The sequence below is a fragment of the Amblyraja radiata genome, chromosome 24 (assembly GCF_010909765.2).
Source record: "Amblyraja radiata isolate CabotCenter1 chromosome 24, sAmbRad1.1.pri, whole genome shotgun sequence".
In the NCBI taxonomy this organism is placed as follows: domain Eukaryota; kingdom Metazoa; phylum Chordata; class Chondrichthyes; order Rajiformes; family Rajidae; genus Amblyraja; species Amblyraja radiata.
Window position 1 is genome coordinate 3,768,349 of NC_045979.1, and position 24,133 is coordinate 3,792,481.

Below are 24,133 nucleotides of genomic sequence, written 5' to 3' on the forward strand. Positions count from 1 at the left end.
TCACTCCAGAGATGCTGCCTGTCCCGCTTAGTTACTCCAGCTTTTTTGTGTCTATCTTCGGTTTAAACCAGCATCTGCAGTTCCTTCCTACACAGAGGTTTTAATAGAGGTCTGAAGAAGGGTTTCGGCCCGAAACGTTACCTATCTCCTTCGCTCCATAGATGCTGCTGCACCCGCTGAGTTTCTCCAGCATTTTTGTGTACCAGAGGTTTTAATACCCAGTTTATTAGTTGGAATTGACTTTGCGATTTGAATGATGAACTGGAGATCAGGTCAGTTACACTGCGCCTGGAGTGAGTTTCAGCCACGGGCGGGCGGGTCACATGCTGCTCGGATGTGAATGCAATGAGACATGTTGGATTGGCTGGCGCAGTTGGGAAGTGTTTATCTCCGGCCCGGCCGCTACAACTCGGCTTCTTGATGTCTCTCTGAACTTTTCTCTCGCCGTCTGTTCGGGAGCTGCCCACTCTCCTCAAGTGACGGAATGGAAGAGCTCCCGGTCCCGGTTCAGGTCTGAGATGCTGCAGCAAGTCTACAAAAACGTCTCGAATTGTTACTTTCGTCTGCGCGTGTTTTCCAATTAAAACTTGTTGCCCGTCTCGTTTGTAATTTCAGAAACGCCCTCAATTTCGGCTCGACCTCGGTCCTCTCAAGGAGCCGCTCGGATTTATCAAAGTCTTGGAATGGGTGTGTATGACAGGCCCTTTATTCTCTGTCCGCGGGAAATGTGTTTCACTACAGAATTGTTTATACTGGGTCTGACTTCAGCGGGCTTGTGCACAGTTCTTCAGGATACTTTAATAATTGTGTGAGACGTTTGTGGCTTACATAGGGGGTGGTTTTAACGAAGTTTTAACTATCAAAGATTTGTGTGAATATCAGTGTTTAAGAAGGAACAGCAGATGCTGGAAAATCGAAGGTAGACAAAAGTGCTGGAGAAACTCAGCGGGTGCAGCAGCATCTATGGAGCGAAGGAAATAGGCAACGTTTCAGCCAAAACCTTGAAGGAAATGCAACTTTCAGGTAGAAGGCATCTATTTCTTTCGCTCCATAGATGCTGCACCCGCTAAGTTTCTCCAGCATTTTTGTGTACCTGTGTGAATATCAGGCTTGGAATCTCGATTCTGCTGTTGTTCGGAGGGACCTTGAACCTGCTTATAATGTTGAGCTGACCTTCAAATTCACAAGTTATTTCCTTTGCAGGTATTTTTTTGTTTTTTAATGCTTGTGTGTTAGTTTGGCAGTGTTGTATTGTGTTCAACACCAATGATTTACACGCGTTGGGTCTCAATACAGTAAATCACCAATGTAGATAAAAAGGGGCGTATTGTCATTTAGCCACCAATATTTGTGGGAAACATTCTGCTGATTTGTCCCAAGAATTTGGTTCGCAAGGAGTGCCTTAAAAACGTTGAGATTCCTACTCTGTTTCAACTGGATATGCAAGAACGAATACATAGAAACATAGAAATTAGGTGCAGGAGTAGGCCATTCGGCCCTTCGAGCCTGCACCGCCATTCAATATGATCATGGCTGATCATCCAACTCAGTATCCCGTACCTGCCTTCTCTCCATACCCTCTGATCCCCTTAGCCACAAGGGCCACATCTAACTCCCTCTTAAATATAGCCAATGAACTGGCCTCGACTACCCTCTGTGGCAGGGAATTCCAGAGATTCACCACTCTCTGTGTGAAAAAAGTTCTTCTCATCTCGGTTTTAAAGGATTTCCCCCTAATCCTTAAGCTGTGACCCCTTGTCCTGGACTTCCCCAACATCGGGAGCAATCTTCCTGCATCTAGCCTGTCCAACCCCTTAAGAATTTTGTAAGTTGCTATAAGATCCCCTCTCAATCTCCTAAATTCTAGAGAGTATAAACCAAGTCTATCCAGTCTTTCTTCATAAGACAGTCCTGACATCCCAGGAATCAGTCTGGTGAACCTTCTCTGCACTCCCTCTATGGCAATAATGTCCTTCCTCAGATTTGGAGACCAAAACTGTACACAATACTCCAGGTGTGGTCTCACCAAGACCCTGTACAACTGCAGTAGAACCTCCCTGCTCCTATACTCAAATCCTTTTGCTATGAAAGCTAACATACCATTCGCTTTCTTCACTGCCTGCTGCACCTGCATGCCCACTTTCAATGACTGGTGTACCATGACACCCAGGTCTCGCTGCATCTCCCCTTTTCCTAGCTCAAAAAGGGAGTGAGAGTCGGGAGTGGGACGATTATCTTGGACGCTTGCAATCAAGAATTTTAAAATTGAGGTGTGGATCAACGAGCACTGTTTGTGTGAAGGGAATCTGTGCAAATTGCAATAGCCGATTGAGACGTTTATGGAACACTTTAGCCAAGAGGTGGTAAAGCCATGAATGAGGGGTTTGGCAATAAATCTCTGCTGCCATCAGGTAGAAGGTACAGGAGCCTGAAATTTGCAACATCCAGGTTCAGGAACAGCCGCTTCCCCACAGCCATCAGACTATTAAACACAACTTCAAACAAATTGAACTATAACAGCCTATTGCACTTTATCTGTTTATTTATGTGTGTAAATATATATTCATATTCTTATTCTATGGTCACACTGAACTGATCTGTATTTACGCCTACAATATTCTGTTGTGATGCAACAAGCAAGAATGTCATTGTCCTATCTGGGACACATGACAATAAACTCTCTTGACTTGCCATGGAACAATACAGCACAGGAACTGATGCCAAAAACAACCAGTATCATTCGCCTGCTTTATCTATATTCCTCCACTCCTGACATATTTATGTCTCTGTCTTAATGCCTCTAAACTATCACTGTTGTCTATGCTTCTACCATTACTCCCCCCCCCCCCCCCCTCCCCTTTCCAGCACCTACCACTTTCTGTCGGGGAGAGTGAGGAACTTGTCAAGCACACTTCCTTTAAAACATTTCTCCTTCACCTTAAAGCTATGCCACCCAGTAACTGACATTTTCATCGTGGATGGAGGGACAAGTATCTAGCCTGTTTATGCCTCATAATTTTATGTACTTCTATCAAGTCTTCCCTCATCCTCTGTTCCAGTGAAAACAATCTTCATCGGTGCCTATCCTTAAAGCTAATGTCCTCTAATCCAGGCAGCATTCTGCTGAACCACTTCTGTACTGTCTGTAGCCTCCACATCTTTCCTGCTATGAAGCTACCAGAATTGCATGTGGTACTCCAAATGTGCCCTAACCATTTGTTTATGCAGCTACAACATGCCATTACAGTCAATGCGTGATCAATGAAGGGGAACATGCCTTACACTGCATTTACCATCCAGTCTGCTTGTGTGGTCACTTTCAGCGAACTATGGAGTTTGATGATTTATTTGATGCAGTTTGTTGCAGGCAAATCTGTGGTTAAATGTTTGAATTGTGAAATTTGACAACTTCTGCACAGATATTGACATTTGCTTGGGAGAAGATACTTCAGTGAGTAAAATAACTTCTGTACAGGTGATCGATGGTCGGCGTGGAGTTGGTGGGCCAAAGGGCCTGTTTCCATGAAGTATTTCCAAACTGACCTAATGGATAATGTGTATAAAAGAGCGGCTTATTGGTGCAGTGGTAGAGTTGCTGCCTTACAGTGCCAGAGACCCGGGTTCAATCTGGGTGCTGTCTGTACGGAGTTTGTACCTTCTCCCAGTGACCATAGGTTAGAACTAGTGCGCTAGTGATCGTTGGCCAGTGTGGACTCGGTGTGGACAGGAGCTGTTTCCACACTGTGTCTCTAAACTAAACAGACATTGAAAACCAAGGGTTTTGCAATCTCAATGTTGAGTTGGAATTACCAGATATTGGTAATTGAATCGGATAATTTGCTGCAGAGACTTTAGTGATAAAAGAACTGATTTCAAACTCAATCAATTCCCCTCTTAACTCTCTCCATTGTCTGTTGAAGAACTTGTCCTCGCCCTCAACAACTTCTCTTAACTCCTCTCACCTTTTTCCAGCTAAAGGTGTAGTGACAGGCACTCACATAGCCCCACCTGTGACTGACTGCCTGTCTTGTTGGTTACGTTGAACATTCCTTGTTTCAAACGTACACTAGCACCATCCCCCAACTATTTCTCTGCTACTTCGCTGACTGCATTAGGGCTGTCTCGTGCACCTGCACACAACTGTGCAAATGGAACAATAACTTTCTTACTTGCATCAGTACAACAGATATGTAAACATAGTGCATTGTACAGTGTTTCTCCCTGTCCCCCCCCCCCCCCCTCACTGTCACCCCCCCCACGACCCCCTCTTACCCACTGCCGCCACACCTCCCCCTTCTTCCCCCCCCAAACAGCCCCCCACTTCCTCCCCCCACTGACACAATAGTATGCAACCAACCCTCCATAGCCAGTAGTATACGCTAGCTCAAGATATTTGATTTCCCAATTCTCTTGCCCACAGAACAACCATTACTGTCTTTGTGTCGGATGGAACTGCAGATGCTGGCTTAAACCGAAGACAGACACAAAGTGCTGGAGTAACTCAGCGGGACAGGCAGCATCTCTGGAGAGCAGGAATGGGCAGTTTTTTTGGTCGAGACCCTTCTTCAGACTCCAACTTCATCAAACTGAAGAAGGGTCTCGACCCCAAACGTCACCCATTCCTTCTCTCCAGAGATGCTGCCTGTCCCGCCGAGTTACTCCAGCATTTTGTGTCTTTCTTTACTGTGTTTGAACGGGATTTGTGGTACCAGCACCCAGTGGCGGACTGGGTCTAAAAATATTGGTTGCCAGGAGACAAAGGGCGCCCACCCACAACTACAATGCTATCATTTAACAGGGGCCCACTTGCTATCACTTCATCAGGGGCCCACTTGCCATCGGGCAAGCTGACACCCTGGCCAGTCCGCCACTGCCAGCACGTCTTCCCCTCATGAATCTCCCCCTCTGAACAGCTTCATTACTCACCTCTCTATATTTAATTTGTTGGAATTGTTCTGACACCACTGGTGTACAGTAAACACTTTGAATGAGAACATACTGAACTGTTTGAAAACAAGCCTTGCTTTTGCAGGTGAGTCGTGTTACATACGGAGTATTATTGTAATCATAAAACCTGCACTGCATCTGGTTCGAACTAGTTGTCCCTTGCCCTGTCCACTTGTTGAAACCAAGGATGTTTGAATGGTTTAGGTTGTATTGTTTCTCAATTTGCTAGAGAACCATTGCAGTGCCATAAATGAAGAGCAAAAAAATAATTGTGTATGCCGGAAATCTGGAATAAAAGCAGAAAACAAAATTAGAAAAGGACAAGCAGCAGCCGTAGAATAAAGCTGTTAACTTATCAGCTCAGGTGGAAAGTTGCAATCTTAAAACTGCTTCTCTTTCCATAGATGCTGTCGGGATGAACTGAGCTTTTTCCCAGCATTTTGTTCTTTGTTGCAACAGGTTTAATCTTTAGTTTAGATTCCATTAGAGCATTGTACATTGTTCGGCTTATATTGACCTTGGCAACTTCACGTCTCAAATATTCTTTAGACTTTAGACTTTGGAGATTCAGTGCGGAAACAGGCCCTTCGCCCCACCGAGTCCGTGCTGACCAACTTAATCTGTATCCTTTAGTGGATATAAAGACATGGACAAGGATGTAAGAAAAGATTTACAAGGTTGATCTCAGAACTAAAGTCATGAATACTACAAAAGATTCAATGGTTGAGGTGCGATCTGATAGATCTGATAAAATGACGAAAATCTAAAAATGGCGTAAATTATATTACTTGCAGGGAAATAAAAAATTGTTGTTGTGATGTATTGCTTTTGGGAAATAAGCCAGGCAGGACCTGCACGGTGAATGATAAAACACTAGGGGTGTGGTGGAACAGAGGAATCTTGGAGTACAAATTGTGATTGTGGACTTTGGAAGGAGTAGGAGGTGGACCCACAGCCCCATTTATATCAACGGGTCGATGGTTGAAAGGGTCAAGAACTTCAAATTCCTGGGAGTGCACATCTCTGAAGATCTTTCCTGGTCCGAGAACACTAACGCAATTATCAAAAAAGCTCATCAGCGCCTCTACTTCCTGAGAAGATTACGGAGAGTCGGATTGTCAAGGAAGACTCTCTCTAACTTCTACAGGTGCACAGTCGAGAGCATGCTGACCGGTTGCATCGTGGCTTGGTTCGGCAATTTGAGCGCCCTGGAGAGGAAAAGACTACAAAAAGTAGCAAACACTGCCCAGTCCATCATCGGCTCTGACCTTCCTTCCATCGAGGGGATTTATCGCAGTCGCTGCCTCAAAAAGGCTGGCAGTATCATCAAAGACCCACACCATCCTGGCCACACACTCATCTCCCTGCTACCTTCAGGTAGAAGGTACAGGAGCCTGAAGACTGCAACAACCAGGTTCAGGAATAGCTACTTCCCATCAGCCATCAGGCTATTAAACCTGGCTCGGACAAAACTCTGATTATTAGCAACCACTTTCTGTTATTTGCACTGCCAGTTTATTTATTCATGCGTGTATATATTTATATCATGGTATATGGACACATTTATCTGTTTTGTAGTAAATGCCTACTATTTTCTGTGTGCTTAAGCAAAGCAAGAATTTCATTGTCCTATACTGGGACACATGACAATAAACTCACTTGAACTTGAACTTGAAACACAAACTTCTCTTAAAGTGGTAGATGGTGTAGTGAAGAAGGCTTTTGTCACATTGGCCTTCATCAATCAGGGAACTGAGTATAGAAGTTAGAGCATTATATTAGTTTGGTAATGCTGCATTTGGAGTATGTTGAGAATACAGAGTATTTTGTTCAGTTTTGTTCACCCTGGTATAGGAAAGATGGCACTGAGCTGGAAAAGATGCAGAGAAGATTTGCAAGGGTCTGAAGAAGGGTTTCGGCCCAAAACGTTGCCTATTTCCTTCGCTCCATAGATGCTGCTGCACCCGCTGAGTTTCTCCAACATTTTTGTGTACCTTTGATTCTCCAGCATCTGCAGTTCCTTCTTAAACAGATTTGCAAGGATGTTGTGTGAGGGTCTGAAGAAGGGTTTCGGCCCGAAACGTCGCCTATTTCCTTCGCTCCATAGATGCTGCTGCACCCGCTGAGTTTCTCCAACAATTTTGTGTACCTTGCAAGGATGTTGCCAGGACTTGAGGACCTGATATACAGGTTGAGCGGACAGACGTTATTCCTTGGAACGCAAGAGGCTGCATGGTGATATAGAAGTGTATAGAATCATGAATGAATAAACGGGGTGAATGCATAGACGTTTTCCAAGGGCAGGGGACTCGCGAACTAGAGGGCATGGTTTTAAGATGAGAGGAACCTGAGGGGCGATGTCTTCACACAGGCTGGTGGGTACATGGAAGGAGCTGCCAGAGAAAGTAGTTTAAGTTTAGAGATACAATGCGGAAACGGGCCCTTCAGCCCATCGAGTTGCACCGACCAATGACCCGCGTACACTAGCACTATCCTACACTCACTAGGGACAATTTTACATTTATACCCAGTCAATTAACCTTCAAATCTGTACGTCTTTGGAGTGTGGGAGGAATCCAAAGATTTCAGAGAAAACGCACGCAGGTCACGGGGAGAACATGCAAATGCGGTACCGACAGCACCCGTAGTCGGGATCGAACCCAGGTCTCCGGCGCTGTAAGGTAGTAGCTCTACTGCTAGGTCACAATGCTGCCCTGTACAATCAAGTGAAATCAATAGTTCAGGCAGATACAATGACATTTAAGATATTTGGATAGGAAAGTTTTTGGAACTTGGAATGGAAAGGTTTAGAGAGACATGGGAAAGGTTTAGAGGGATATGGGACATCTTGGTCAGCATGAATGAGTTGGGCTGAAGGGCTTGTTTCCTTGCTGCGTGACTCAGACTAACAGAGGAGAGGTAGGGGGAGGCTTGTGTGCTCATTGGATCAAACTGCCTCTTTCTGTGTGGTTTATTTTTTCTGGTCTGCATGTTTTCATTTCTCTTATCTCTGCAGATTTTTGCAGTATTTGCATTTGCCACATGTGGTGGTTATTCAGAAGGGAGCGTGGCTTCTGTTACGTGTAAGCACAGCAAGGCACAGCTCATCTCTATCCAGTTCAGTTATCCTTTCAGGTAGGTGTGTGTTTTTGTGTCTGGTGGAATATGATCTGCTGTATTTGTGCCTTTTTCCTCCCACACTGGTCACCAAGCTTTACTTAGACTTGTGTCGGGAAAAATAATTTTACATTTTGTGTATGCTTTGCCTTAGCTATGTCATAAATCAAGCTTCCACTTGTAATGTATACCTTTGGTGACCTTGGGACTATCCTTGATCTGACTTAGCTGGCTTTACCTCGCACGAAACGTTAATCCCTCATCGTGTATCTGTAACTGTAAAGGGCCTGTCCCCCTTACGTGTCCTTGGCACACAAATTACGTGACCTCGGGGTCGCGTTGAGCCGGTACGGTCCCACGAAGGTCGGGCGCGATTACATGCGTACGCACAGCCGTCTGGAGATGGACACAAAGCTGGAGTAACTCAGCAGGTCCGGCAACATCTCTGGAGAGAAGCAATGGGTGATGTTTCGTGTCGAGACTTCTTCAGTCTGAAAAGAAGGGTCTTGACCCGAAACATCACCCATTCCTTCTCTCCAGAGATGCTGAGTTACTCCAGCATTTTGTGTCTATCTTCAGTTTTCTTGGCCCCGCTCTGAGAGTAGAAGTGGGGGCGGATCCGGACCGCAACGGCCGTGAGCCCCAGGCCGAGTTCGGCGATCGTTTGCCTGCTTCTGCTGCTGTTGGAGGTGAGACGTTGCGTCGCGCCAGGGTCTTGGGCCTGTCCCACTTTGGCCGTCAGTTACGCGACAGGCCATTGGAGCGCGAAGATTTCGTTCGCTACAAAAATTTCGGAGCCCCGCGCGATGTCGCGCACAACTACATTCCCCTCCGCGCTTCACCGTGGGACCGGCCCCGTGAGGGCATATGATGCCCGTGCGCCTCAACGCGACCACGAGGTCGCGTAATCTGCGTGCCAAGGACACGTAAATGGGACAGGGCCTTCAATGGCTCGATTGTGATCATGTATTCTGCTGACTGGTTAGCATACAACAAAAGCTTTTCACTGTACACGTGACAATAAACTGAACTGTAATGATCTTGTGTTCCAGGCATCTCCCCATATAACACTCATCTGCTTATGAAAGAAATCTCCTAAAACTTGTTTAATCCTCTACCAACTTTCTTGGAGGAATTCCCTGGCATTAGGCTTGGAAGATTCAATTCTTTGCCACAGTGGTCAGGCTGAAAGATTGCGATTAGCAAGTGGACGTGCAGATTCATGAGTTGGTTTCACTGAAGGATGATATTGGATGTTGCCATTGTTGAATATAAATCCTGGAACTCCATATCCACTGGCCCTTGGAGCAGCTTTCCCTGGAAACACTTTAATAAGTTAGCCCGCTACCATCACATTGTCAGACAATGTTTTTCTTTTTTTTTTAGGATCTGGGTGTTAGTTACAAGGTGAACACTTATTTTCCCACCCCTAACTGTCCTTGAGAAACTCCTAGAGTTCTCCAGAGAGGATAGTTCAAGAATTTGGATCGGGTAACAATTAAGGACAGACAATATTCTAATATTCAGGCTGGCACGGTGGTGCAGTGGTAAGAGTATTTGCACTGCCAGAGACCCGGGTTCCATCCCGACGACTGGTGCTGTCTGTACGGAGTTTGTACGTTCTCCCCGTGACCACGTGGGTTTTCTCCGAGATCTTTGGTTTCCTCCCGCGCTCCATAGACACACAGGTTTGTAGATTAATTGGCTTGGTATAAGTGTAAATTGTCCCCAGTGTGTGCAGGATAGTGTTAATGTGCAGGGATCGTTGATTGGTGCGGACATGGTGGGCCGAAGGACCTGTTTCTGCGCTGTATCTCTAAACTAAAAAACGAAATATATTTCCTATTCTGGATAGTGTGACTTGAAGGAGAAACGGCATGCGATGCTATTCCCATGCACCTGTCACCATTGTCCTTGCAGTTGTGGGGTGGTTTAGGGGGTATTGCCAAAGTAACGTCTGTGAGTAACTGCAATGCTTTTGGTAAATGGTACACACTGCAGACAATGTTTATCTTGTGGTTTTCCAAAGTTGTTGAATTCACTGTAAGGCTGCAACATGCTGATATGATAGATGACTTGCTATTACTTGAGTGATATTCTGTATCCAGCTGTTCCAGCATTTTTTTGCTCTTCTATGTTAATTCTCATTCTCACAATGCAGATGCAGCCCGATGTGAACACTTTCAGTACTTTCTATTTCATTTCATGTCCCAGCTTTATACAACTGCCATAACCTTTTTTGAAGGAAGGAACTGCAAATGCTGGTTTAAACTGATGAGAACAAAAAGCTGGAGAGAAGGAATGGGTGACGTTTCGTGTCAAGTCCCTTCTTCAGACTAGTTAGGGATAAGGGAAAAGAGAGATATAGATGATGATGTAGAGAAATAAAGAACAATGAAGGAAAGGTTAGCAAAAAAAAAAATGATAAAGGAAACAGGCCATTGTTGGGTGAAAACAAGAAACTAGTGCAACGTGGGTGGGAGAGGGAAAGAAAGAGAGGGGGAATGCCAGGGTTACTGAAGTTAGAGCAATCAATAGTCATACGTAGACAAAAGTGCTGGAGAAACTCAGTGGGTGTGGCAGCATCTATGGAGCGAAGGAAACAGGCAATGTTTCGGGCCGAAACCCTTCTTCAGACTCATACCGCTGGGCTGTAAGCTGCCCAAATATAATATGAGGTGCTGTTCCACCAATTTGCATTTAGCTTCACTCTGACAATGGAGGAGACCTAGGACAGAAAGGTCAGTGTGGGAATGGGAAGGAGAATTAAAGTGTTTGGCAACAGGGAGATCAGGTAGGTTCAAGCAGACTGAGCGAAGGTGTTCAGCGAAACGACCGCCCAGTCTACGTTTGGTTGCCATTAACTTTTCTTCAAGCTACTTTTGGAAATGTCAAGACTTCTACAGTAAAACTTCTCTAATTCCAGTTCCAGCCCCCCTCCCCCCCCCCCCCCCCCCCCCCCCCCCCCCCCCCCGCCCCCCGCCCCCCGCCCCCCGTGGACCTTCACCCCGACTCTGCCAACCCTCGCCTCTCCACCGTCCACTAGCGGGCTGGATCCGTGGCCTCACCAGGCCCACAGCCCCTATGATGAAGACTCCCACACCACATGGTCTGACTCTGCTGGGTTCCACTGCTCCTCCCCTATTACAGGGAACCTCAATAGTGATTGGTTTCCCCCCCCCCCCCCCCCCCCCCATTAACCAGGTTACCCTGACCACATCCCACCCATACAATAGTACTCATGCCTCCTCTCTGAACACCCACCTCCCCCCCCACCAGACCTCGTCTCGGCCTCTGTCCTCTCCCCGGCCCACCTCTGACCCCAACCCCCACCCTTGTCGTGTCTTCACCACATCCCCCACTTTCCCATACAGAACGGACTGTCCTCCGCAGAGGCCTAACCTTCGTTCCCTTCGACTCCCACCTCAACGAGTTCCGGTTCTGCCACGATGTAGAGCTTTTCTTCCGTTGCCTCCGCCTCTGTGCCTTTTTCTATGGGAGGGAGTCCTCACCACCCAGTGATGACCCCTTCTCCCATCTCCACCAACCCCCTCCTCTTGGACTCCCCAGAACGGCCTTCTACCCTCTCTAGACCTCTTTATTTCTAACCTGCCGGCGTGACATCAAGCTAAGTGAAGAAAGCTAATAGAAACATAGAAACATAGAAATTAGGTGCAGGAGTAGGCCATTCGGCCCTTCGAGCCTGCACCGCCATTCAATATGATCATGGCTGATCATCCAACTCAGTATCCCGTACCTGCCTTCTCTCCATACCCTCTGATCCCCTTAGCCACAAGGGCCACATCTAACTCCCTCTTAAATATAGCCAATGAACTGGCCTCGACTACCCTCTGTGGCAGGGAGTTCCAGAGATTCACCACTCTCTGTGTGAAAAAAGTTCTTCTCATCTCGGTTTTAAAGGATTTCCCCCTTATCCTTAAGCTGTGACCCCTTGTCCTGGACTTCCCCAACATCGGGAGCAATCTTCCTGCATCTAGCCTGTCCAACCCCTTAAGAATTTTGTAAGTTTCTATAAGATCCCCTCTCAATCTCCTAAATTCTAGAGAGTATAAACCAAGTCTATCCAGTCTTTCTTCATAAGACAGTCCTGACATCCCAGGAATCAGTCTGGTGAACCTTCTCTGCACTCCCTCTATGGCAATAATGTCCTTCCTCAGATTTGGAGACCAAAACTGTACGCAATACTCCAGGTGTGGTCTCACCAAGACCCTGTACAACTGCAGTAGAACCTCCCTGCTCCTATACTCAAATCCTTTTGCTATGAAAGCTAACATACCATTCGCTTTCTTCACTGCCTGCTGCACCTGCATGCCCACTTTCAATGACTGGTGTACCATGACACCCAGGTCTCGCTGCATCTCCCCTTTTCCTAGTCGGCCACCATTTAGATAATAGTCTGCTTTCCTGTTTTTGCCACCAAAATGGATAACCTCACATTTATCCACATTATACTGCATCTGCCAAACATTTGCCCACTCACCCAGCCTATCCAAGTCACCTTGCAGTCTCCTAGCATCCTCCTCACAGCTAACACTGCCCCCCAGCTTAGTGTCATCCGCAAACTTGGAGATATTGCCTTCAATTCCCTCATCCAGATCATTAATATATATTGTAAATAGCTGGGGTCCCAGCACTGAGCCTTGCGGTACCCCACTAGTCACTGCCTGCCATTGTGAAAAGGACCCGTTTACTCCTACTCTTTGCTTCCTGTTTGCCAGCCAGTTCTCTATCCACATCAATACTGAACCCCCAATGCCGTGTGCTTTAAGTTTGTAAACTAATCTCTTATGTGGGACCTTGTCGAAAGCCTTCTGGAAGTCCAGATACACCACATCCACTGGTTCTCCCCTATCCACGCTACTAGTTACATCCTCGAAAAATTCTATAAGATTCGTCAGACATGATTTACCTTTTGTAAATCCATGCTGACTTTGTCCAATGATTTCACCACTTTCCAAATGTGCTGCTATCCCATCTTTAATAACTGACTCTAGCAGTTTCCCCACTACCGATGTTAGACTAACTGGTCTGTAATTCCCCGTTTTCTCTCTCCCTCCCTTCTTAAAAAGTGGGGTTACGTTTGCTACCCGCCAATCCTCAGGAACTACTCCAGAATCTAAAGAGTTTTGAAAGATTATTACTAATGCATCCACTATTTCTGGAGCTACTTCCTTAAGTACTCTGGGATGCAGCCTATCTGGCCCTGGGGATTTATCGGCCTTTAATCCATTTAATTTACCCAACACCACTTCCCGGCTAACCTGGATTTCACTCAATTCCTCCAACTCCTTTGACCCGCGGTCCCCTGCTATTTCCGGCAGATTATTTATGTCTTCCTTAGTGAAGACGGAACCAAAGTAGTTATTCAATTGGTCCGCCATATCCTTGTTCCCCATGATCAACTCACCCGTTTCTGACTGCAAGGGACCTACATTTGTTATAACTAATCTCTTTCTTTTCACATATCTGGCCTTCATAACAAGAGGATTTCAGTATAGGAGTAAAGAGGTTCTTCTGCAGTTGTATAGTGCCCTGGTGAGACCACATCTGGAGGTTTTGGTCTCCTAATTTGAGGAAGAAAATCCTTGTGATTGAGGCAGTGCAGCGTAGGTTCACAAGATTGATCCCTGGGAAGGCGGGACTGTCATATGAGGAAAGATTGAAAAGACTAGGCTTGTATTCACTGGAGTTTAGAAGGATGAGGGGGTGATCTTATAGAAACATAAAATTATAAAATGACTGCACAAGCTAGATGCAGGAAAAATGTTCCCAATGTTGGGCGAGTCCAGAACCAGGGGCCACAGTCTTAGAATAAAGGGGAGGTCATTTAAGACTGAGGTAAGAAAAAACTTTTTCACCCAGAGAGTTGTGAATTTATGGAATTCCCTTCCACAGAGGGCAGTGGAGGCCAAGTCACTGGATGGATTTAAGAGAGAGTTACGCAACAGACCGGTGGTGCGCGAAGATTTTGTGCAGGATGAAGTCCACACACCTCCACGCCACTACATGTGCCCATCCGAGCTACCCACGCACTACCCACATGCTAGCAGGTCGCGTAAATGGCACGCGAATGACGGCCAAGTGGGACAGGCCCTTTATAGGTTGAACCACTAAGATTCCTGAACATTAGACACTGGATTATCAGAGTCTTGGCCACCTTCGGCTTCGAAGTAAAACAAATATTTTTGTAAGTAGCCTCCCTTCTACTGAAATTAATCTGTTAGTTTTACTAACTGCTGATCTTGTGTCATAGGTTGAACAAGATATCTTTCCGAGCTTTCACCTGCAATAATGCGACTGTCTATGATACCCTGTATCTGAATGGAGACTTCTCCTCGACTTCTGAATTTTTTGTTGCTGTTGGAGTGTTTACATTCCTCTACTGCATGGCTGCGTTATTGCTGTACACAGGATACCAAACCTTCTACCAGCAGAACAAGTGCCTGCCACTCGCTGTAAGTACCAGAATTTAATGTTGCCCTTTCTGTAGTAACTCCACAAGCATCCTTTGGAACCTCAGCAACTTTTAAACATGCAGTTCTTCAATAAGGTGCTAATTGACCTGGAATTAATGGCCACTTGTTCAAAACGGCTTTAAGTTACCACCTTCTTTGTGCAAGGGCCTATTGACTATAACTGGTTCAAAAATGCTAGAACTAACAACTCCATTTCAGACTGTCTGAAGAAGGGTGTCGACCCGAAACGTCACCTACTCTTTTTCTCCAGAGATGCTGTCTGAGTCGCTGAGTTACTCCAGCTTTTTGTATCTATCTTTGGTTTAAAGCAGCATCTGCGGTTCCTTCTTGCCCGTTTTAGATTCAAAATTGAAGAGAGTTTATTGTCATGTGTCCCAGATAGGACAATGAAATTCTTGCTTTGCTTCAGCACAACAGAATATAGTCGGCATGAATACAGAACAGATCAGTGAGTCCATATACCATTATATAAATATATATACACATGAATAAATAAACAGATAAAGTACAAATAAACAGATAATGGTCTATTAATGTTCAGAGTTTTGTTTGGGTTGAGTTTAATGGCCTGATGGCTGTGGGGAAGTAGCTATTACTGAACCTGGACGTTGCAGTCTTCAGGCTCCTCTACCTTCTACCTGAAGGTAGCGGGGAGATGAGTGTGTGGCCAGGATGGTGTGGGTTCTTGATGACACTGCCAGCCTTTTTGAGGCAGCGACTGCGATAGATCCCCTCAATGGTAGGGAGGTCAGAGCCGATGATGGACTGGGCAGTGTTTAGCACTTTTTGTAGTCTTTTCCGCTCCTGAGCGCTCAAGTTGCCGAACCAAGCCACGATGCAACCGGTCAGCATGCTCTCTACTGTGCACCTGTAGAAGTTAGAGAGAGTCCTCCTTGACATACCAACTCTCCGTAATCTTCTCAGGAAGTAGAGGCACTGATGTGCTTTCTTTATAATTGCATCAGTGTTCTCGGACCAGGAGAGATCTTCAGAGATGTGCACGCATCTCTGTCCTGTTGGGATTTTGTGGGGCTTTGTACAGTTGAAATCCTCAATCTTTTGGTATTGCCAACCAGTAATATCTCCCCATTGATCAGAACAGGATTGAAATTTCATCTCTGGAGCCTTGATTCCACTATTGATGGCCGTGTAAACAAAGATCTATCATGTCAACCTCTTTCTCATATGGCTTTGCTTTGCAAAATAGATGGGAATCTCCCTAGCTTCTGGTCTTGCTGATTCACCTCCTTCCTCTACCATTTCATTTAAATTGTTCACCCAGGAGAGTGTAGGAAGGAACTGCAGATGCTGGTTTAAACCGAAGATAGATACAAAAAGCTGGAGTGACTCAGCGGGACAGGCAGCATCTCTGGAGAGAAGGAATGGGTGACGTTTTGGGTCGAGACCCTTCTTCAGACTGGTTAGGGATAAGGGAAATGAGAGATATAGACAATTTAAGGTTTATACTTGGACATAACACAATCCGTTCTACTTGCCTTGAATGAGCTGGGCTTCGAGCCTTTGCATAGCTTGTCCTCGGAGACTATCCCCTCTTCACGAATTTGCAGATGACTCTGTGATCAGCAGATTGTTAAATGGAATTTGGGAGTTTGTTGATCAGTCGGTGAAGTTTAGTGTAGGAAACATTAAAATTCATTGTGATGGGGAAATGCAGGATATATTAATTGGTGCGATTTTGCATTTCAATTTTAAATAAGATATCAAATAATTTACCTTGAATATACCCAGAGAGTTGTGAACCTGTGGAATTCTCTGCCGCAGACGGCAGTGGATGCCAATTGTTTTCAACAGAGAATTAGAAAAAGCTTTTGGAGCTAATGGAATCAAGGTATATGGAGAGAAAGCAAGAACGGGGTACTGATTTTGGATGGTCATTTTGAACGGCGGTGCTAGCTCGAAGGGCTGAGTAGCCTACTCCTGCACCTATTTTCTATATTTCTGTGTTTCTTGGTTTTCTATTTTGAAGCAAAGAAAGGAAAGTAAGGAGTTGATGTTGAACCAGCCTCTAACTTCCTGTTTAGCTCCAGTATTTGGGTAGCCAACTCAATATACAGGACAGTGGTTAGACATTAAAAGGAGACACAAGAAATTAACTAATTTAGAATAGGCAAGATTGTGCTGAAGCAAATCTGAGCTTGGAATAAGGTGCAAAACCCGGCATTATGAAAAGTGAAGATAGACAAAATGCAGGAGTAACAGCGGGACAGGCAGCATCTCTGGAGAGAAGGAACGGGTAGCATTTCTGGGTTGAGACCCTTCTTCAGACTGGAAAAGAGTAACTATTTCCAGATCTCTTGTTTCACGTTGAATTAATTCTGTTTGTTGCTTAAACTCCTGAAAAAACCCGGGCATCCCCTCCATGTAATTCTGGAGAGTCAAAAGAGCACTCGGAACAACAACCGGCTCCTCTCCCTGCCTTGTAGAACGGAGCGGTTCAGGAGATCCTTCACCCCTGCAGCCATTAGATTTTATAATTCGGACCGCTAGGCTGTAGGGGGATGCATTTTGCAATTATTAATTTTTAACTGTTAATTATTGGTCTTTTTAAGTATTTATTGCTCTCAGGTAGTGTCCACATTGTATTCTATGTATTTTCTGTCTGCATTCGTTTCGAATCTGTGGGTTTGTTGGTTGGGGGCTTCTGGACATCTGAATTTCCCTGAGGGGATCAATAAAGTATTTATTATTATTTTTTTTTATTACTCAATTTGGTCTCAAGACCATCACGGTGATAACCGCTAGTGATATTGACAAACTCCTGCGAATTAACTGATTATGACACTTGAATAAAATGTGGATTGGGTTCAATTTAAGGTAAGATCCCTGTAGAAGGGAAACTAGATTAGTACGCAAGCGTTTAATTAATTAGTACATGTGAAGTTGTGGATCAATAGACTTATACTGTTCTGGGAATATACTGTTCTAAGAATCTGTATCTTTCAGGATTTTTTTGTGACTGCATTCTTTGCATTCTTCTGGCTGGTCTCGTCCTGTGCTTGGGCACAAGGTCTGACTGATGTTAAGCATGCTACAAATCCCACTGCTGTCATCAGCAGTGTAGCGGCCTGCCAGAAGCAGGATGTCATCTGCACTCCTGGTGCTTTGCCCCCTATGGGTCGTCTGAATGCATCTGTGGTAAGTGCTGTCTATGCCCAGAGAGTACTGTGATTGTTTGAGCCGTGGTCCTGCTGGGAGTTAATATCACCAACAACTTCTAGTGTAGGAAAGAACTGCAGATGCTGGTTCAAATCGAAGGTAGACACAAAATGCTGGACTAACTCAGCCGGACAGCCAGCATCTCTGGAGAGAAGGAAGAAGGGTCTCGACCCGAAACGTCACCCATTCCATCTCTCCAGAGATGCTGCCTGTCCCACTGAGTTACTACAGCATTTTGTGTCTACCTTCACCAACAACTTCTCCTGGATCACCCATATTGAAGCAACGGCCAAGAAAGCACACCGACGCCTCTACTTCCTTAGAAGGCTTAGGAGGTTGGGCATGTCCCCTACAACTCTCACCAACTTCTACAGATGCATCATAGACAGCATTTTATCAGGATGCATCACAGCTTGGTTTGGGAACAGCTGCATCATAAACTGCGAGAAACTGCAGCAAATTGTGGACATGGCCCAGAACATCACACAAACCAACCTCCCTTCTAATTGACTCCATTTATACCTCACTGCTTCAGCAAGGCCAGTAGCATAATCAAGGATGAGTCTCACCCTGGCCACTCCCTCTTCTCCCCTCTCCCCTCTGCCAAAAGGTATAAAAGTGTGAAAACGCACACCTCCAGATTTGAACAGTTTCTTCCCAGCCGTTATTGGGCAATTAAATATTCTATTACAGAGAGCAGCCCTGAACTACTATCTACCTCATTGGTGAGCCTCGGACTATCAGACTGCTGGCTTTACCTTGCACTAAATATTATTCCCTTATCATGTACCTACACACTCCAAAAGGCTCGATTGTAATCATGTTTTGTCTTTCTGCTGACTGGTTAGCAAGCAACTAAGGCTTTTCACTGTACCTCGGTACACGTAAAAATAAACTAAACTAGGGAGCTTACAGTTTGTGTATATATAATTTATATGTATACAGTATATATTGCCTTTCACTACCTCACAGAATCCTAACAATATTTACAGCCAGTGGATTCCTTGAGTTGCTGTTGCCTTGCAGTCTAATTTTCTTGGTAAATGTACCACAAAAACAATGCAACAGCCATTTGCCAATTCCTTGTTGTCTTTTGCTCTTGATGTCTACAAAGAGGGCATATTAATATTTCTGCTGCTTGGTGATACTACTGCCACTGCAGTGATCATTCAATATTACATTGGCAGAGTTGGGATTGGAGCGCACATCTCCTTTCAAACAAGAGTACTCTCCATTGAACCACAGTTGGCAGCATTCTCCTACAATATTTTTCTCCCTACAGAGGCAGAGGGATTGTATCAATTATTATAACCTCTAAATAAGAAGCAACATTTTGTCCTGGAGTATGACATGGACAATCGTGGTAAACAATCTTCGCCTCTGCCCCACGTTCCAGATAGTGTTCCACATCTGTGTTAAAACAAACGGAGGCTTCCAAGGACCGCTCTCTCGAGAAGGGTTGGGTGGTGGGGCCGATTATCTTGTGGCATCCTTTTTAGATTCTTAGTGATTATATAGCAGTGGTGTGAATCTAGACAGCTAACAAAACAATGTTATTAAAATGAACCAAAATGTTAAAACATGATCACCTAGGTTCATTTAAGGGATTGACAATAGACAATAGGTGCAGGAGTAGGCCATTCGGCCCTTCGAGCCAGCACCGCCATTCAATGTGATCATGGCTGATCATCACCAATCAGTACCCCGTTCCTGCATTCTCCCCATATCCCTTGACTCTGCTATTTTTAACCCTATCTAGCTCTCTCTTGAAAGTATCCAGAGAACCTGCCTCCACCACCCTCTGAGGCAGAGAATTCCACACTCACCACTCTCTGTGAGAAAAAGTGTTTCCTCGTCTCTGTTCTAAATGGCTTACTCCTTATTCTTAAACTGTGGCCCCTGGTTCTGGACTCCCCCAACATCGGGAACATGTTTCCTGCTTCTAGCGTGTCCAAGCCCTTAACATTCTTATATGTTTCAATGAGATCCCCACTCCTCCTTCTAAAAATAAGAAGGTTTAAAGTGTTGATTAAAACTGTAGATTGCAAAGATCCACATATTTGCAAATGAAATGTTCTCTCTTTCTCCCTCCACAGATATTCGGCTTCATGAACGTCATTTTATGGTCGGGTAACAGCTGGTTCACATACAAGGAAACATCATGGCACAAGCCAGTAAAGCCACAGGGTGAAGCTGAGCAAGACCACAAAGTGCAATACTGATCTAATCTTGCTCTTCCAACCTTAACCTTGCCTCCAAAGAAACATCTTGTGCAAATTATTGGCTTAGTTTCAGGCAACGTACAAACCTTTCAACACCAAATCCATTTGGGGTCAAATGACTATTAGAGCATGGAGTGGGCCAGTAGGGCATCACTTTGTGCCATGACTATCCTAGTTTGTACCACAACCCTTTCTCTTCTTTTTCTCTTTTCTCTTCGGTGCCTATTATGCCTCCTGCATGTAGGGCAGCAAAGAAGGTCCTCCACTCAGTAGTGATTCCTTCAGTTGCTGTTTCCGTAACATATGAGTGTTTTACGAGACAGGGTTGTTAGCCCTGTGCTCAACCTCCAACCTGGAGGACCAGTGGATCGCTCTTCGTCTCGCCTCTACCCTTCGACCTGTCCAGCATGGGGGACCCTAACAGGAGACGAATCTCCCACTGGCATAGCTCTAGGGGTCGCTGAGACACACAAGCTCCCCGACCACAACAAAGTTGCAATCCAACGGGGAGCGTTTCTCTTCCCTCCCCCCCTTAACTAAAAATGAATCCTTGAACTCTAAACCATCTCTTCACTTCTCCTGATAGCTTGCGTATAGAGTACACTCATTTATGTTCGTACGGTGCCAAGTAATTTGGCTTGTGGTTTTCATTTAGTAGTTCCACATGCTGTGCTTTAACTCGTGCTAAAATGGAGACTTGTTTCAATGTTAATGTATAAGAAAGTTTTGGGACATGCTCAAGGTCTTGGGGCTTAACAGCGGCTGGCCAGTTCATGGTTGGTTTCACTTTTACAAATTGCCAATGCACACAGCCTTCATCCTCTCCTCCTCGGGCCCTCTTGTTTAAGAATGATGTCATCCAGACATACGAAATGTGAGTGAAATGGCTCAACAGCACAAATTATAGTAATGCTTGAGCCATGTCCGTTTGTGACTCGTTCTAACTTTGCTCCCTTCACAGTTCTGGTTTATAAGGAGTCAGCATCCTGATGCACTGCTGAAAGAAACATAGAAATAGGTGCAGGAGTCGGCCATTCGGCCCTTCGAGCCAGCACCGTCATTCAGTATGATCATGGCTGATCATCCAAAATCAGTACCATGTTCCTGCTTTCTCCCCATATCCCATGATTCCATTAGCCCTAAAAGCTATATCCAACTCTCTCTTGAATACATCAATTCATCTTGAATACATCGATGATGTTCTAACATGTATAACATTGTCCATTTCTCAATGCAAAACGTTCTTTGGACGTTTTTGAGTTTAGCAGTAAGAGGTGCATGTTGGCAGCAGAGCCTTTAATGTTATTTATCTGTAGCCTTTGTTGGAGCTGTTGAGCCTTGTTAAAACCTGCATCATAACATGTCAAGACTGAGACCAATCTCAATACCTCCCAGATAAAGTTGCACAGATTCCTAAACAACGCTTTCTGTTTTATCCACTCATCCCTTTTGAATTGTTCTTGATATGATTGGTCAGTATTAATGTTCTTTTCCCCCCTCCAGCCACCAGTCATTTTTAAATATCAATATCAAGAATGGATTAAAACCATGATGGTCAATGCAATATAACCTGGCATTGTGGATTGCCTAGCTGAACCATTCTATTTCTCACATCAGCCAACTTCCTAGTGTGAAGTGATGTTGGTGTTAGCTTGGCAGCTGTAATGTTCCTTCACTATGTTCCCATGTTTAGAAAGCGAGATTTTTTGACTGGGGTAAAATTTAGTCCGGGTTCTAGAATTAATTACATGTATTGTATGATCTAAACTGGTTATTGGCAGATATGTGGGAAGCAACTGGGGGAAAGCATTGGCTGATAGATGGTGACACCTCTATTTTGGTTCTATCTTCCCTCCTTCCAGCAGTGCTTCTGCTAATTGTTTCTAATTGTTTTCTATGATTGAGAAACCAGTGGACAACTTTTAATATCTGGAAGAATACAAGCTTCTGCTGGGATAACTATTACTGAATGAAGGGGTTGCTTGTGGGCTTGGGAATATCTGTTGACACAAATTTGGGAATAAATCCATTGGGAGTGAGATGAGGGGAATCAGCAAAAGGGGATCTGGTGTACGAAGGGCAGTCGGGGTTAAGCCGAAGGGGGTGTGGGCATGAGGCTCGGAGCTGTTCACACTTGGGTTATTCGGTTTCTTGCTTCTGTATTCACTGCAATGCTGATGTTGTGATCTATTAGTAACTGTTCTACAAAAGGACATGCTTTACAAAACATTTTGAGATTTTGGAAACTAATCCAGGCTGTGACTAGCTGTTGCAACTAATGTTAGTTAGTGCCTTGTCATATTCCCACTGATGTCATGTGCATGCAGCTTCCTGTCCCATCAGTAAACTAATAAGGTTCGAGGAAAATGTGACCTTTTCAAAGTGGTTGAAATTTTGGAATTGAAATAAAACTTAAGTGTTGGGGCTCCTGGTGTGCTTCTGTTCTTGCGTGGAAGGAGGGCAAATGGAGGGCGTTTTGTACAATCTCAAACCTGCCAAGTTTGGGTCTAGTTCATGATGACTATGCCAACAGTTGCTTGTGTGCATCTCCCTCCTCCATTGCTCTGCAGTTTTAGCAGATCAATTCCAGTAGGTTAGACACCCTGTGCAGGAACTGAAGAGACTATAGCTATTGGGAGTGACTGTATTGGGCAGGTCTCTAATTTCCCTGGAAATTAGAAAATTGTGTCACCTGATGGCAGTCAATAAAGCTATGGAGTTGGTTGGTACAATATGGATGGAGATTTTTCCACGAATGGGAAGCCTGAAAATAGTAACCATATGACAAAATCCAATGGGCAAATGTAATCGAGTTGGCCTGTCCATAATATTTGGAGAAGTTTGTGGAAACTGTGTTGATGCTGCCTCTCCAATACTTTGTTTCTGCTGTAAGTTTCAACACAAGAGGGCAATGGACCATGAGATTTGTCCAGTTTGACATCTTGATCTCAACACTTTATTCAAACTGCCAAATGTAATGAAAGCAATGTTGAAATTCACCTCTGATATTTGAGTGGCTTTGAAGATCTAAACGATTCTTTGAAAGAGGAGGACAAAGGGCTTAATTAGGAAAGGGAAAATAGATTATGAAAGAAAACTGGCAGGGAACATAAAAACTGACTGCAAAATCTACAAAGTAGTTATTCAAATAGATATGTGAAGAGAAAAAGATTAGTTAAAACAAATGTAGGTCCCTTGCAGTCAGAAACGGGTGAATTGATCATGGGGAACAAGGACATGGCAGACCAATTGAATAACTACTTTGGTTCTGTCTTCACTAAGGAAGACATAAATAATCTGCCGGAAATAGCAGGGGACCGGGGGTCAAATGAGATGGAGGAACTGAGTGAAATCCAGGTTAGCCGGGAAGTGGTGTTAGGTAAATTGAATGGATTAAAGGCCGATAAATCCCCAGGGCCAGATAGGCTGCATCCTAGAGTACTTAAGGAAGTAGCCCCAGAAATAGTGGATGCATTAGTGATAATTTTTCAAAACTCTTTAGATTCTGGAGTAGTTCCTGAGGATTGGAGGGTAGCTAATGTAACCCCACTTTTTAAAAAGGGAGGGAGAGAGAAAACGGGGAATTACAGACCAGTTAGTCTAACGTCGGTAGTGGGGAAACTGCTAGAATCAGTTATTAAAGATGGGATAGCAGCACATTTGGAAAGTGGTGAAATCATTGGACAAAGTCAGCATGGATTTATGAAGGGTAAATCATGTCTGACGAATCTTATAGAATTTTTCGAGGATGTAACTAGTAGAGTGGATAAGGGAGAACCAGTGGATGTGTTATATCTGGACTTTCAGAAGGCTTTCGACAAGGTCCCACAATAAGAGATTAGTATACAAACTTAAAGCATACGGTATTGGGGGTTCAGTATTGATGTGGATAGAGAACTGGCTGGCTGACAGGAAGCAAAGAGTAGGAGTAAACGGGTCCTTTTCACAATGGCAGGCAGTGACTAGTGGGGTACCACAAGGCTCAGTTCTGGGATCCCAGCTATTTACGATATATATTAATGATTTGGACGAGGGAATTGAATGCAACATCTCCAAGTTTTCGGATGACACGAAGCTGGGGGGCAGTGTTAGCTGTGAGGAGGATTCTAGGAGGCTGCAAGGTGACTTGGATAGGCGACTTGGATAGGCTGGGTGAGTGGGCAAATGCATGGC

General features: G+C 44.8%; 1 protein-coding gene across 1 annotated transcript; it reads left to right on the top strand.

The window, feature by feature from the left end:
• Positions 1 to 294: 294 nt before the first annotated feature.
• LOC116986703 (synaptophysin-like protein 2) lies at positions 295 to 22,386 on the top strand. Its single transcript, XM_033042279.1, has 6 exons — positions 295 to 511; positions 616 to 687; positions 7,964 to 8,082; positions 14,339 to 14,540; positions 17,526 to 17,717; positions 19,835 to 22,386. The coding sequence occupies exons 1-6, from the start codon at positions 485 to 487 to the stop codon at positions 19,958 to 19,960; spliced, it is 738 nt and encodes a 245-aa protein (XP_032898170.1). The 5' UTR covers positions 295 to 484; the 3' UTR covers positions 19,961 to 22,386.
• The last annotated feature ends 1,747 nt before the right edge of the window (positions 22,387 to 24,133 follow it).

What these genes read in the sequence shown, in the direction of transcription:
- LOC116986703 (XM_033042279.1), top strand. Translation starts at nt 485, where the DNA reads ATGGAAGAGCTCCCGGTCCCGGTTCAG. An exon ending in CAGTTCAGTTATCCTTTCAG is followed by an intron (nt 8,083 to 14,338) that starts GTAGGTGTGTGT and finishes CTTGTGTCATAG; the next exon opens with GTTGAACAAGATATCTTTCC. An exon ending in GTCGTCTGAATGCATCTGTG is followed by an intron (nt 17,718 to 19,834) that starts GTAAGTGCTGTC and finishes CTCCCTCCACAG; the next exon opens with ATATTCGGCTTCATGAACGT.